The sequence below is a fragment of the Oncorhynchus tshawytscha genome, linkage group LG14 (assembly GCF_018296145.1).
Source record: "Oncorhynchus tshawytscha isolate Ot180627B linkage group LG14, Otsh_v2.0, whole genome shotgun sequence".
Lineage (NCBI taxonomy): Eukaryota > Metazoa > Chordata > Actinopteri > Salmoniformes > Salmonidae > Oncorhynchus > Oncorhynchus tshawytscha.
The window spans coordinates 5,973,686-5,988,027 of NC_056442.1; the positions used below are offsets into that span (position 1 = coordinate 5,973,686).

Consider the following 14,342-nt stretch of genomic DNA (forward strand, 5'->3'; position numbering starts at 1 on the left):
GCCTAGTTAAATAAGGTTACATGTAAAAAATAAAATAAAAATGATCAAGGGAAGGGTTTTACACATGCTCAGTTCTTGGATCTCAAGCGCTGCGCCAGTGGCAATTTGAAATGGAAGTTAAGGAACTACCTCGCGTTTTTCTGTTATGAGGAAAAGTCCAGAATGAAACTGACATTAAATGTGGAGAATTATACATTTGCATCTGTTGGCCATCAATTAGGCTATATATTTATATGCATATTTAGGCTAGCCTACCATTTTATACAATACATATGTGGAAATTATTATATCTGGAGTCGTTGCAAATTTGTGCCACTTGTATAGCCTACCTGGAGCTGGCAAACGGTTTACTAAATAGCCTATAACTTCAGTTTGTTGTTGTAACCTTGTGTTGTTATGCAAATATTAATGGCCATGTTTAGTTCAGGAAATGGGAAGTTATCAATTATGATTATGGTCACAGTTCTATTGCAATTGCTGATAGACACTTTATTTTGGACAATCTCTTGTTTCATGTAGTGAATCTGCTATTCAATGCGTTTGTATGGGCTAATAGCCCAAAATTATTTTGTGTCATATCATTTTGTAAGGCGATGCCGGCATCTAACCAACCGAACCATGACGAAGTTGGATTACAACAATAAACCCCGATTTTAGTCAGTAGGCCTAGACTATGCCTATTGAAATTATCTTGCAGATAGGCCATTTATAATGGTTTGCAGTCTTAACATCTGGCACATAATAAAGGCACATTCGTATTTTAAAGTTTAATAATGGCAAATTATATTTTCTCTTGTGACATATTCAAATTTATTTATTAGTCACATTTTCTCGCAATAATTAGTAATTTGATGGAAAACCGAATTTTGCTAAGGTCATTAGAAGTTAAATCGAGATTCCTTCTTAATTGGCTCAATAACGTTATGGAAAAAATGTTTATTGGTTAGTTGTGGCAACTCCTCTCTTGCTGCGAAAAAAAAATGTGGGCTAGTTTTCAGGCCTTGTGTGTGGGTTTTAAGTAGTCATGGGCTGTAAATTCAGGAACACCTGGCAACCCTGGGCACATATGCGCTCTCGACTTATCAGGTCAGGCAGACCGGTTGTAGTTTTTATGGCCGATATAACGAGCTGGTGGCGAAAACTTTGATTAAACAATTCAGGGACTGAAATAAGTAAATCAGATTACATAATTATATGTAAGGATAGGAAATCGAAATACAATTACAAAATCATATGTAATTGTCAATGGTAAAACAAAGCTTAAGACGATGTTTGACAACCTTGAAAACAGAAAATGAATGTGAATTCGTCTGGACACGGTAGACTCCTCCTCACCGGTCTATTTATTTACACATTTTGGCATGGTGTCATAACACAACAATGGAACAACTGAAGAGAGATGTGCAATTTAATCCATTAACAACAGCCAATTTATTTTCACGGGTGTTTTTCTGGTAAGTATACAACGCTGTTTACAGTTAACACTGTAGCTCGATCTTTTGAAAGTAGCCGATCAGTAAGGGATAAACAAGGGGCTGGCTATGAGTTCTATGGAAAAATAACGAGTGGAGTGGAACTGACCTTTCACGGAGTTGCATTTATTTTCTAGAGAACACATAGAGCCCCGAGTTGAATGCTCTGCACCATTGGTTACTGCTTACTCAGGCAAAAAGCAAGTTTAACTTAAAAAAATAAAAAACAGATACAAAAACGTAATGTATCACAGCGCCTCTCCTCTAATTTAATTTAAATCTAATTTAACTACTGTATATATAAATATGTATATATGAATAGTGTGTAAATAGTGTTTTTGTTGTCCCTTGGTGTCTTTCCTATATATCACTTGTATTTAATTTTGGCGGGATTTTTTTTATTGAACTTAAGATATGACATTATGTTGTTGGTCTTGTTCTGTACTTTGTAACGTGTCTGTGCGTTTTATGTGAATCCCAGGAATAGTAGCTGCTGCATGTGCACTGAAGTAGCTAGCAGGTTTACCAGAAGCTAGCTACAGTAGTTGCCTTGGTAAGCAAACAAACAGACTTGATAGTTTAGCTAATCAAACCATCAGTCCTAGCTTGCTGTTATGAAAATCAATAAAAGTTCACAATAAGTTACAGAGCATTTGATTTGCCTGCTAAAACCATTAACAACAGTCAAGGGATTGTTAAGTAAATGTTGATATTAACTATTAGATTGTAATACAGTATCATTAACCTCTTGAAGCAACCTGGTCTCAGAGCATTTTGTATGATTATGTATGTAAATCCTACAGTATACACTCCATTTAGTATGATATGTAACATTTCGTATGGATGTATTAATTTGTGGATGTCCATCGTCCTTTTTGTATGATATGTTATGAATTTGCAAACGTACAATATATTAGGAATTTGAAAAATGTATGATATGCTACGAATAGTTAGAACTACACATTTACAATTATTCCATGCCAAACAATTGTGCATGTTTAGCTCTATCATCAGAGTTATACAGCAAATAACTGCATGATGAGCAAACATAAATTGATCATGTAATTACAGATAAGTGAGGGTAGCCTCAAGATATCTCTCTATTGGCCACCATTAATTGTATATTTGAGTGACATAAAAGTGAACTGTACCTGACAAGTGTTTTAGGTGAATTTCCCAATCATTTATGGGCTCTGCCTGTCAAGCAGTAGATGGCCCATTTGTGACCTAGCGGCTCGGTCTTATGTAGCAAAATTTGAAATTGTGTTTTTTAAATTGGATAGAAGTAAAGACTCAGAGCTACACTACAGAGGATCAATGGAAAAGTAATTATGCTTTGAAAGTTGATTAACTTGTAACCCCACTTTTGAGAAAATGGTCCTTGAATGTTTTGGTACACCTACTGGAGAGCTCTTTGTCTACACTCATTCAGCATAGTTCACACCCTCTTAAGTAAGCCTTAGCCCTTCCCATCTCTTTAAGGATACACTTGAGGCCATGTGCTAAACAGAGTGAGTGCAGAAGTGTACTAAACAACCAAATATTTCAAGACTAAAGGCTGGTTTATACTGCGTTTACCGACATGTCTGTAGACAGTTATCACAGTAGCATCATGAACATTCTATTGTTGTCCGACATCAAACTTTTCATTATGAAAAAGTATAAACACAAAAACTACAGGATGCATGACACCAATAAACCCATCTGTTTTAAACATGAATTTAGTATGTGTCAATGTAGCAAACCAGGCAACTAAATACAACTTTCTAAACAATGTTTTGGTTTGCTTCAATTAATGACCATATCATATAGCTGACCATCTTAACTTTAGCTAATTTGTATGAATTATTACAGGAAAATAAGCTTACAACAAGATCATTATTTACAAGTTAATAGCAAGCTAATTGCAGATAATAGATTACGGTTGTGAGTGTGATGAAATAAAAACAAGGCATTCTACCAGATATTTTTTTTTTTACTTGGACACTGTCTCATTGGCCTAACCTTATATCCTAACTTGACTTTGGTGCAAGTCATGTTGTTCCTCATATTACCGTCTCTGGTAAACACACACTATATCAAAGTTTATTGGTTCACATGCACAGGACACAGAAGGTGTAAACGGTACAGTGAAATGGTTACTTGTATACTGCAGTCTTTTGTTCAGACACGTAGCTAGCTAGCTAAACAATGAACCATAATCCCAACTCATAATGTTCCTGCCCTGCATGAATCTGCAGGTAGCTAACCAACTAGTTTCAATGTTAACTAGCTAGCTAACATTAGGCTATAACTAGCAATGCAAATTGCTCCAAGATATGAATAATATTACTACACAGATCATACCAGTAACATTAGCTATCGAGCCAGCCAGCTAACGTTAGGTAGCTAGCTAAGAGTACGCTTTAACTTGCAATTAAAACTACTTTCTGAAAAATTTGAAACTGGTCATATCTGAAAATGTAGCTAGCTGGACTCTTAACCTGTCACGGATGCCATGGTTGCCCTTAGTTTGAAGATGTAATCTCGTGAAAGGTGTTTTACACAACAGCCTGTGTGTTCTCTTTTCGACTCCCTCCACATGCAATCAAAAGACAGAATTTTCTCAATCTCCTTAGCTATCATACTCTGCTTCCACCGGGCATTCCACTGATCTCCAAACTCGGCCCTCCAGAAAGTGGAGAGCAGCACTTTTGCAGTTCTTCTTGATATCTTTAAAAAAAGACATATTAGAAAGAATTACCTACACATAGTACAAGTTAGAGACAGAAGCGTGCTACATGGCAGTCTAATCCGAACTCATCTCTCGACATGTCCAGCCCATCCATTATCTCAGCCAGACATGGCTAGCAGGTAGGTTCCTGTCTTTTTCTGGGGCTAAACCAACTATGCTCGTAATTTAACAATTTATTTGTATTTACAGATAGCATACACATTTGTTATTAAGGCAGATGAAATGTTCACATGTTCCAGAAGGTCAAAAATGCATTTTGATCAAATATAAATGTTTACGTTCAAATGCCTCTCCTGTGAAGTAGTGACGCGCGACATATGCCTAGTTTCCTGAAACGAGTCGATGTACACTTAGCTGATAATGGTTACTTTGCAAGCTACCGTTTGAAACTTTGTACAGTTGCTTGAACATAGTGGTAAGTAAACCCAACATAGGCATACCTAGCGAAGTATTCAGACCCCTTGACTTTTTCCACATTTTGTTACATTACAAATATTTCCTCATCAATCTACACACAATACCCCATAATGACAAAGCGAATACAGGTTTTTTGAAATGTTTGCAAATTTCTTAAAAAGAAAAACAGAAATACCTTATATTCATAAGTATTCAGACCCTTTGCTATGATACCCGAAATGAAGCTCAGGTGCATCCTGTTTCCATTGATCATCCTTGAGATGTTTCTACAACTTGATTGGAGTCTACATGTGGTAAATTAATTTGATTGAACATGATTTGGAAAGGCACACGCATGTCTATATAAGGTCCCACAGTTGACAGTGCATGTCAGAGCAAAAACTAAGCCATGAGGTCGAAGGAATTCTCTGTAGAGCACAGAGACTGGATTGTGTCAAGCAACAGATCTGGGAAAGGGTACCAAAAAATGTCTGCAGCATTGAAGTTCCCCAAGAACACAGTGGCCTCTATCATTCTTAAATGAAAGAAGTTTGGAACCCCCAAGACTCTTCCTAGAGCTGGCCACCCGGTCAAACTGAGCAATCGGAGTAGAAGGGCTTTGGTCAGGGAGGTGACCAAGAACATGATGCTCACTCTGACAGAGCTCTAGAGTTCCTCTGTGGAGATGGGAGAACCTTCCAGAAGGACAACCATATCTGCACCACTCCACAAATTAGGCCTTTATGGTAGAGTGGCCAGGCAGAAGCCACTCATCAGTAAAAGGCATATAACAGCCCACTTGGAGTTTGCCAAAAGGCAACTAAATACTCTCAGAACATGAGAAACAAGATTCTCTGGGCTGATGAAACCAAGATTAAACTCTTTTCTCTGAATGCCAAGCGTCACGTCTGGAGGAAACCTGGCACCATCCCTACGGTGAAGCATGGTGGTGGTGGCATCATGCCGTGGGGATGTTTTTCAGCGACAGAGACTGGGAGACTAGTCAGGATCGAGGCAAAGATGAACAGAGCAAAGTACAGAGAGATCCTTGATGAAAACCTCCTCCAGAGCGCACAGGACGTCTGGGGTGAAGGTTCACCTTCCAACAGGACAACGACCCTAAGAATGGGAGAAATTCCCCAAATACAGGTGTGTCAAGCTTGTAGCGTCATACCCAAGAAGATTTGAGGCTGTAATCACTGCCAAAGGTGCTTCAACAGAGTACTGAGTAAAGGGTCTGAATACTTATGTGCTATCATTTGTATTTATTTTTATGACCAAGAAAAACGTGTTTTTTTGCTTTGTTATAATGGGTTATTGTGTAGATTGATGAGCGGGGGAAAAAATGATTTAATCAATTTTAGAATAAGGCTGTAACCTACCAAAATGTGGAAAAAGTCAAGGGCTCTTGAATGTTTTGCAAAGGCACTGTGTGTGTGATATGTACTACCATTCAAAAGATTGTGGTCAGTTGGAAATGTCCTTGTTTTTTAAAGAAAAGCTGCATCTTTGTCCATTTAAAATAACATCAAATTGATCAGAAATACAGTGTAGACATTGTTAATGTTGTAAATTACGGTTGTAGCTGGAAACTGCCGTTTTTTTAATGGAATACATAGGCGTACAGAGGCCCATTATCAGCAACCATCACTCCTGTGTTCCAATGGCACATTGTGTTAGCTAATCCAAGTTTATCATTTTAAAAGGCTAATTGATCATTTGAAAAGCCTTTTTCAATTATGTTAGCACAGCTGAAAACTGAAAGCTGAAAAGGAAATCCTGGCCGGCCAAACCCTTCTCTAACTCGGACGACTCTGGGCCAATTGTGCGCCTCCTCATGGGTCTCCCGGTCAGCCTGGCATCGAACCCAGCGCTGTAGTGACGCCTCAAGCACTGCGATACAGTGCCTTAGACCGCTGCGGCACGCAGGTGGCCCTCAGTCAACAACATTCTTTGTTTCATTTCTTCCCACACTTTTCTGTGGGAGGAATTTTTATTTATTTAATTTTTTTGAACCTTTATTTAATTAGGCAAGTCAGTTAAGAACAAATTCTTATTTTCAATGACGGCCTAGGAACAGTGGGTTAACTGCCTGTTCAGGGGCAGAACGACAGATTTGTACCTTGTCAGCTAGGGGATTTGAACTTGCAACCTTTCAGTTACTTTCAGTTACTAGTCCAACACTCTAACCACTAGGCTACCCTGCTACCCTACAGTACTCAAGAACATCACTTTGGATAGGTTAAACATTTTGTTGATATTGATTCTTGACTTGAAGTTGGTAATTCGGTTTGATCATTTATTTACTTCTTCTTTCACTTCCAAGTCTTTTTCTCCCAATTTCTCTCTGCAAACTCTTTATTGCACACAATCAATCCCAATATTTTGATTTCTTCCCTTACCTCTATATCCCAAGTAGTTTTCTTTTCAGGTTTTCCTGTCTATACTGCCTCTGATTTGGCCTGATTTAGCCTAGCGGCAGATACTTTCTCATAATGCCAAAAGTACTCTGACAATGTCAAATTCCTTTTTGTGTGTGAACAAGAACAGTCACGTCGTCGGCGTATCCTAGACTCGACACTTTATCTTGATCTAATAATACACCCTTTTATCTTCTTTGATGTTTGTCAATAAGGGACTTATAGCCATACTGTATAGGGCTGAGCAAGGGCAACCTTGTTTAACTCCGCTCTTTATGATCACATCCTCTGTCAGGTGGCCATTTACTGTTCACCTGGCATACAGTCTTGGCATACAGAGATTTCGCCTTGTTTATAAACCTTGTTGGGAATCCATAGGCTGCCATAGCATTCCATAAGTATTAGCGTTCCATAAATCAAAAGCCTTCTTTTGATCAAGAGCCACTATGTCAAAACCGTGTTCACCTTCATTTGTTTTGCTCAGGATCTCTCTCTCGTAGGGTACATCAATTGTCCTACATTAGTCTACCCTTTACAGAGTGTTTTTTTTTTCAGTAAAAGTGTCCAAGCCTTGTGATATTTCATTATTTATTTTTTTATGTCTAAAAAACTGTTTTTGTTTTGTCATTATGGGGTATTGTGGTCCTTTAATACATTTTAGAATAAGGCTGTAGCGTAACAAAATGTGGGAAAAAGTCAAGGACTTTCCGAATGCACTGTTTCAACAATAGTTTTTCTGTGGAATTGTCCAATTTTTCATGTGTCAGTGGTCTTTTAAAGAGACTATCTGGATATTCTCTGCTGTCACGTGATCATTTCAATTATCATAACCCAACATATGGTTGTATTGCTCTTGTTTATATTTTTGTTGTCTTTTGAGTTTTGTAAACAATCAATGTAAAGCTTCAAATTATCCCATGGACTGTCACTCCATGCATAGACCCACATCTATTACATTTGAGAGCGGTTACACTTCTCCAGCCCAATCCTTCAGTTTTTAAGTGGTGCGGCTGGCCGCAGACCCCAGATTATCCATTCAATGCTGCCTGATTATCCATTCAGTGTTTTCCGGGTTAGAAAACACCACAAAATCAGTAGAGCAAAGCAAGCAAACTGATCACAGGTCAGTCAAAAAGTTAACCTTCTATCCCATGAGCCATACTAGAATTCAGAGAATGTTGCACAGTGTTGATGCACAGTATGATGAACTGGTTGTTTTGAGCAAGATGAAGATTTGTGATTTGACACATCCAGATCTGAATGTGCCATTCCACACTGCTTCAGTCTAGAAGGAGGCAACCAGTTGCAATGCTCTTTCAAGCTGAAAAACAAGGTAACAGTAGTTAGGTTTCCATCCAATTAGCGATAGATTTCCATGTGAATATTCAAAAATCTTTATAAAACTATTTGTGCATTTTAGACCTGAGATTTTTCCATCAAACATACTTTTTGCGGATAAAAGGCTGTGTGTGAGGACAGTGCACATAACAATAACTTATGCCTTTAAATTTCCATGTACTGAATGAAAAATACAAGTTAATTGGGTTTCCATCACATTTATCAACACTACTGATGGTTTTGTCACAATTGTTGTCATACGACAAATGTGCCCACTCTAGTCTTGGCACATGCGCTTTAACCAACAGCTTGCTGATGCAGTATGGATAGTCTACCTACATTATGAGATTATTATGAATAACCAATATTATTTGTAGTTGTCCATCGGCAGCCAAGCATCGCTCATCATGTCACCAGAATAAGACCCTCTGTATTTATTGGAAAGGAGAATCACCTTGCACATTCACCACCCAGTTAAGTTCCTCATCATTTATCTCATCTGTAGTTTAATAAACTGCATGCTTTCCCGATGAGTCGTAGTGGGAGGACCACACAACACATCATCGCATGACTCTAAGTTTACTTCGATATGATTTTTATTATATCAATATTTGCCCATAAATACATTTTACCAACAAATGGATCCCACCATGCTCAAACTAAACGTGTTCTGTTCTGTCGACATTTATACAATTGTGCCGGCGTGGTTTGTGGTACTGAGAAAGGGGTAAAGTTCACAGTGCTCCTTGCATTTAGATGTAAAAACATTGTTCGTGCATGCATATTGATCACGCAACAGTTACCACCTGTAATAGAATATTCTTTGTTCCATGTTAATTCCTATATTTCAGTGACACTGCTGAGGGAGAATGGCTGAGGTCACGTAAAGTTGGCTTACACAACTAAAACAAACGAGCTATTGGTTAACACTTGAACCCTGAAGCAGTCATTCGTAAAAAGATAAAGCTACTTATGTAAGATACATTTAATTTGTTACTCTTCAACCAAGTTGTCGTAGGGCAGTGCCAACAAACAAGGCCAGTTGAATTCTTCCAAAAACCAGGCCCTTCTACTACATGTATATCCTAATAAATAAATAAAAACATAAAGCAGAACATTTAGTACAGTGCATTTTGACGTTGGGGTTCATGGATGAAATGTTGCTCATACACATCCACTTCCTATTTTGTGTTTTCTCTTTCCTCAATCTGTATTGGTTAATTATTGCGTTAGTTAATTGGCTATTGCATTGGTTAATTAATGCATTGGTTAATTAACCTGCTTTGTCTCTCTCTCCCTCCTTTTTCTTCTCTATCAGTTGGGTAACCCCTTTATTCAGTATTGGAAATAAGCGGAGGCTAGAGGAAGATGACATGTACCAAGTGCTTCCCGATGATGCTTCTCAGGGCCTGGGAGAGGAACTACAGAGGTATGACATACTGTGGCCCAGCTCTATTTTTCTCCCTAGGACCTAGCCCTACCCCTGGGCCTATCCCCTAACCTAGCCCTATCCCCTAGCCTAGCCCTATCCTCTAGCCTAGCCGTGTCTCCTAGCCTAGCCCTATCCCCTTATCTTCTAGCCTAGCCCTATCCCCATCTCCTAGACCTATCCCCTAGCCTAGCCCTATCCCCTAGGCCTATCCTTTAGCCATATCCCCTAGCCTAGCCCTATCCCCTAGCCTAGCCCTATCCTCTAGCCTAGCCCTTTCCCTCTTCATTGTTTACATCCCTTCTTGTATTGTCGGTCTTTTTTTGTTTTGTTTTCTGAGCGTTGATTGATGACTTTCCCTGGCTCCATTTGGAGTTTCATGCTAAACCACTGAACTTAGCACCATTGTGTATTTAGGCTCCAAATAGTCCCAGGTAGAGATTAAAAAAATATGAATGGCCTGTGTTCTGTTTTCTGATCATAGTCTTAACAATGTGCTAATCTTTACAGACATTGGGATAAGGAGGTTCGAATGGCTGCCAAGGAACTGCGTATGCCCAAACTCACCAAAGCCATCGTGAAGTGCTATGGGAAACACTACGCAGTGCTGGGGATCTTTAGTTTCACTGTAGTATGTAGAAATATACGTTTGCCTGTTTTTTAAAAGAACATTTGATCTATGTACCTACAGTACATGGTGAGTGGGTTATCTATCCATATATGTCAGCTTTTACAGTGTAAATAAGTGGATTTGAGTTCAGGTTGAAATCGCTCTACCTCTCTCTTGTTCCCCCAATAGGAGGTGGTTAAGGTGATCCAGCCAGTGTTCTTGGGAAAGCTGATCCAATACTTTGAGAAGTACGATCCAAATAACATGGATGCACTCTATGAGGCCTTTGGCTACGCTGCTGGTGTCTCTCTGTCCACCGTTGCACTGACCGTCCTCCAAAGTCTCTACTTCTACCACGTCCTGAGGACCGGCATGAAGATACGAGTGGCCATGTGTCACATGATCTACAAGAAGGTCATTCTACGCTGCATACTTCCATACACATTAAACAAATTGAAATCTTTAAGAACAATTTACTAGTAAATTGAATTCCCCCATAGGCCCTGTGTCTCAGCAGTGCAGCGATGGGAAGAACAACCACAGGCCAAATAGTGAACCTGCTATCCAACGATGTCAACAGGTTTGATGAGGTAAAAGCAGGAAGTGCATGAAGACATGCGGTTACTTTGGATGAAATGGTTGAGCACATCATCACCCTTCATTCCATAGGTTTCTGAAGAGTATGGCTCTAGCTTATATAACAATTGACCCTTCGTCAAATGTACAGGAATGGAATGCACCAATATTTGAGCCGTCTTGTCATCCTGTCCTGGCAAATAAAGTACATAAGTTAAATCCAGACGTAGAGAACAAAGTCATGGATGAATGGAAAATGCAGATGGTTGCTTAGCACAAATGTTTACAATAGTCCGACGCTAAACTCAAACCAGACTGATGAAAGAATATAAATGTATATAACATGGGGAGCCCATGCAGCTTCTTCAGTGGTATGATGACAAGCGTGGCCTGTTGGCCGTTGTATTAGGTCATGAATCCAGCTCGAAGGATCATATGTTGTGCTAAATGCAACTACTTAGAAACGGTATGTAACAGCTACATTAACCAAGGATCACTGGTCTTTGTAGGTGACCACCAATCTGCACTACCTCTGGATAGCACCTCTACAGGCTGTGGTGGTTATCATACTCCTGTGGTATGAGATTGGCCCGTCGTGCCTGGCAGGCGTGGCTGTCCTTTTGTTCCTTATGCCACTACAGACCATGTTTGGAAAGCTCTTCGGCTCCCTCAGGTGAATTACATACGTTACATGACATGACTTGAATTTACAGTCAGAGTGGGGTCTTAGTAGAAGTTGACTATGTGTTTCCTATGCTTCAATGATTACGTCATAGAGGTACCTTGGGTCAACCTATATTGATGATGCCCATGTTTTAAACCCCTTTTCAGTTTTGACTGTAAAGATGACCTCTTGGAACACTTCAAGCACATGTGAAGAAAAGTTAGCTTTGTGAACACTTGCTTGGGAAGTTGTTCACATGATCAACGACACAAGTGCTGGACGTAATAGTTTTAATTTGGCGCTATGAAACCCTAAAGCAATGCAGACTTCTCTGATTCTACGAAAGAGCTATCTTAATTTTAAACATTGCCAGTGGTTCATTAAACTCAGGAAATGTCAGAAGTTTTTGTTCACAAGGAGATATGTCTGAACTGACTGAGGGAACTCCTTTCATTGCAGGAGTAAAACTGCTGTCCTCACAGACAGTAGAATACGCACCATGAATGAAGTGGTGTCAGGAATCAGGATCATCAAAATGTATGCCTGGGAAAAGCCCTTCTCAGCACTCGTCAATGAAGTCCGAAGGTAAAAACTACAGTAGGAACATAAATGGTATATGTTTATTTCTATTAGCTAGATACACAAATGGTATGATAAACCAAGGTCCTCCAGCTAGATGGGATTGGTCCCTTTTAACATTCACATTCCTTGTACAGTCCATTTTGTCTTGATGGTGGAGCCATGGTGCTTGAACCCCGCCATGGCTGTTTGCAGCTATATTTTTACATGAATTTCCCCTATGGGAGAATAAATATGTATTGATTTAAGTTGAAAATAACTTTTTGCATGTTTGCACCTGTAGTTTTCAAAAGGGAATATCGAAGACCAGAAAGTAAATGGGTCGTTCCACCAAATGAATACATTCTGTGTAGTGTAACTTATTTCACCTAATTTTAACATTCTGTCATAAAGAGCACATGTTCAACTTAAAGGAGAAATCCACCCAAAACCCCTTGTTCCTTTAATTTACAGTGTTAAATAACACTAATATGTGAGAACAATATTGTTTGTAAACTAATGGGGCGGCAGGGTAGCCTAGTGGTTAGAGTGTTGGACTAGTAACCGAAAGGTTGCAAGTTCGAATCCCCGAGCTGACACGGTACAAATCTGTCGTTCTGCCCCTGAACAGGCAGTTAACCCACTGTTCCTAGGCCGTCATTGAAAATAAGAATTTGTTCTTAACTTAACTTAACTGACTTGCCTAGTAAAATAAAGGTAAAATTAAATAACTTGACTTGTTCCAGCTCAAGTCAACTACAAAATCCATCCTCTCTATTGGCTGGCTGGCTAGCTAGCTAGATAGCACATGTTGCTACACACAGTAATATAAAGACAATATCAGCATGTAAATTAGCTGTAAAACCACCTAAACAAACTGCACTATCAATTTAGAAGTCTACAGTGGTCTTAACATTCGCAACGGCAGATACCTTTGAGGATATGGAAAATGTTGCCCATGCTACATCAAGGAGCGCTTATGGAGCCAGATACCTGCCAATAGGTTGAACATACGGATCGTAAGAAAATCCATACGTAAATTGTTAGGATCGTAACACGGAAACCAAACCGGCATCGTGCATAAATGTATTTTGTCCCCCTACACCAAACGCGTTCACGACACGCAGGTTAAAATATCAAAACAAACTCTGAACCAATGACATTCATTTAGGGACAGGTCAAAAAGCATTAAACATGTATGGCAATTTAGCTAGTTAGCTTGTACTTGCTAGCTAAGTTGTTCTATTTAGCTAGCTTGCTGTTGCTGGCTAATTTGTCCTGGGATATAAACATTGAGTTGTTATTTTACGAAATGCACAAGGTCCTCTACTCCGACAATTAATCCACACATAAAACGGCCAACCAAATTGTTTCCAGTCATCTCTCCTCCTTCCAGGCTTTTTCATCTTTGAACTTATATGGTGATTGGTATCTACACTTTCATAGTATTACCACGACAACCGGCAAAACATTTCATCTTTCAATCACCCACGTGGGTATAGCCAATGAGGAGATGGCACGTGGGTACCTGCTTCCAATGAGGAGATGGGAGAGGCAGGACTTGCAGCGCGATCTGCATCAGAAATAGGAATGACTTCTATTTTAGCCTTGGCAACGCAGACGCGAGCAGTGTGGGTGCAATTTCTAAATTTATTTTGCGATGCTCGCGCACACTACGTGTCCGGTCTGATCAGCATGTAAGAAAGGCCATGAGTGAAACATGAACGTAAACGTGAAATTTCATCTGTGAACATACAAACACCATGTTATGATTACGGACCAACATTTTAGACTTGAACAAATCTTGTGTTGCAAGTCAGACGCACAATAATACCTTTCAGAGGTTTGGCAGTTTCGTCTCACCAACAGAAAAAACGTGCACTAAACTGCCTGTGAGGAGAGCAACCCAAACAAGCAAAACACAGTATAAAAAAAACGTAAGTCGGGGAACCAGGAAGAGGTATCCTCCACATTTTCAAGTTAAGTCTCCATTCCCTATTACTCAGTTTACTTGACATTTGATAGCTAATGTAATGCATTTGTTTGAAGGAAATAAGTACAAAAGTATCTATATCCACAGTAAAACGAGTCCTATATCGACATAACCTGAAAGGCCGCTCAGCAAGGAAGAAGCCACTGCTCCAA

At 39.4% G+C, this 14,342-nt stretch overlaps 1 protein-coding gene across 2 annotated transcripts in view; it reads left to right on the forward strand.

Moving 5' to 3' along the window:
- The first annotated feature begins 1,080 nt into the window (after positions 1–1,080).
- Positions 1,081–14,342, forward strand: part of LOC112266432 (ATP-binding cassette sub-family C member 4) — a 42,740-nt gene continuing 29,478 nt past the window's right edge. For both annotated transcript variants that reach the window (XM_024443893.2, XM_024443895.2), the window contains exons 1-7: positions 1,081–1,454; positions 9,679–9,789; positions 10,300–10,420; positions 10,589–10,813; positions 10,900–10,989; positions 11,485–11,648; positions 12,099–12,224. In XM_024443893.2, coding sequence (XP_024299661.1) covers positions 1,381–1,454; positions 9,679–9,789; positions 10,300–10,420; positions 10,589–10,813; positions 10,900–10,989; positions 11,485–11,648; positions 12,099–12,224 — 911 coding nt within the window. In that variant the 5' untranslated portion in view covers positions 1,081–1,380. The remainder of the gene's footprint in view (positions 1,455–9,678; positions 9,790–10,299; positions 10,421–10,588; positions 10,814–10,899; positions 10,990–11,484; positions 11,649–12,098; positions 12,225–14,342) is intronic.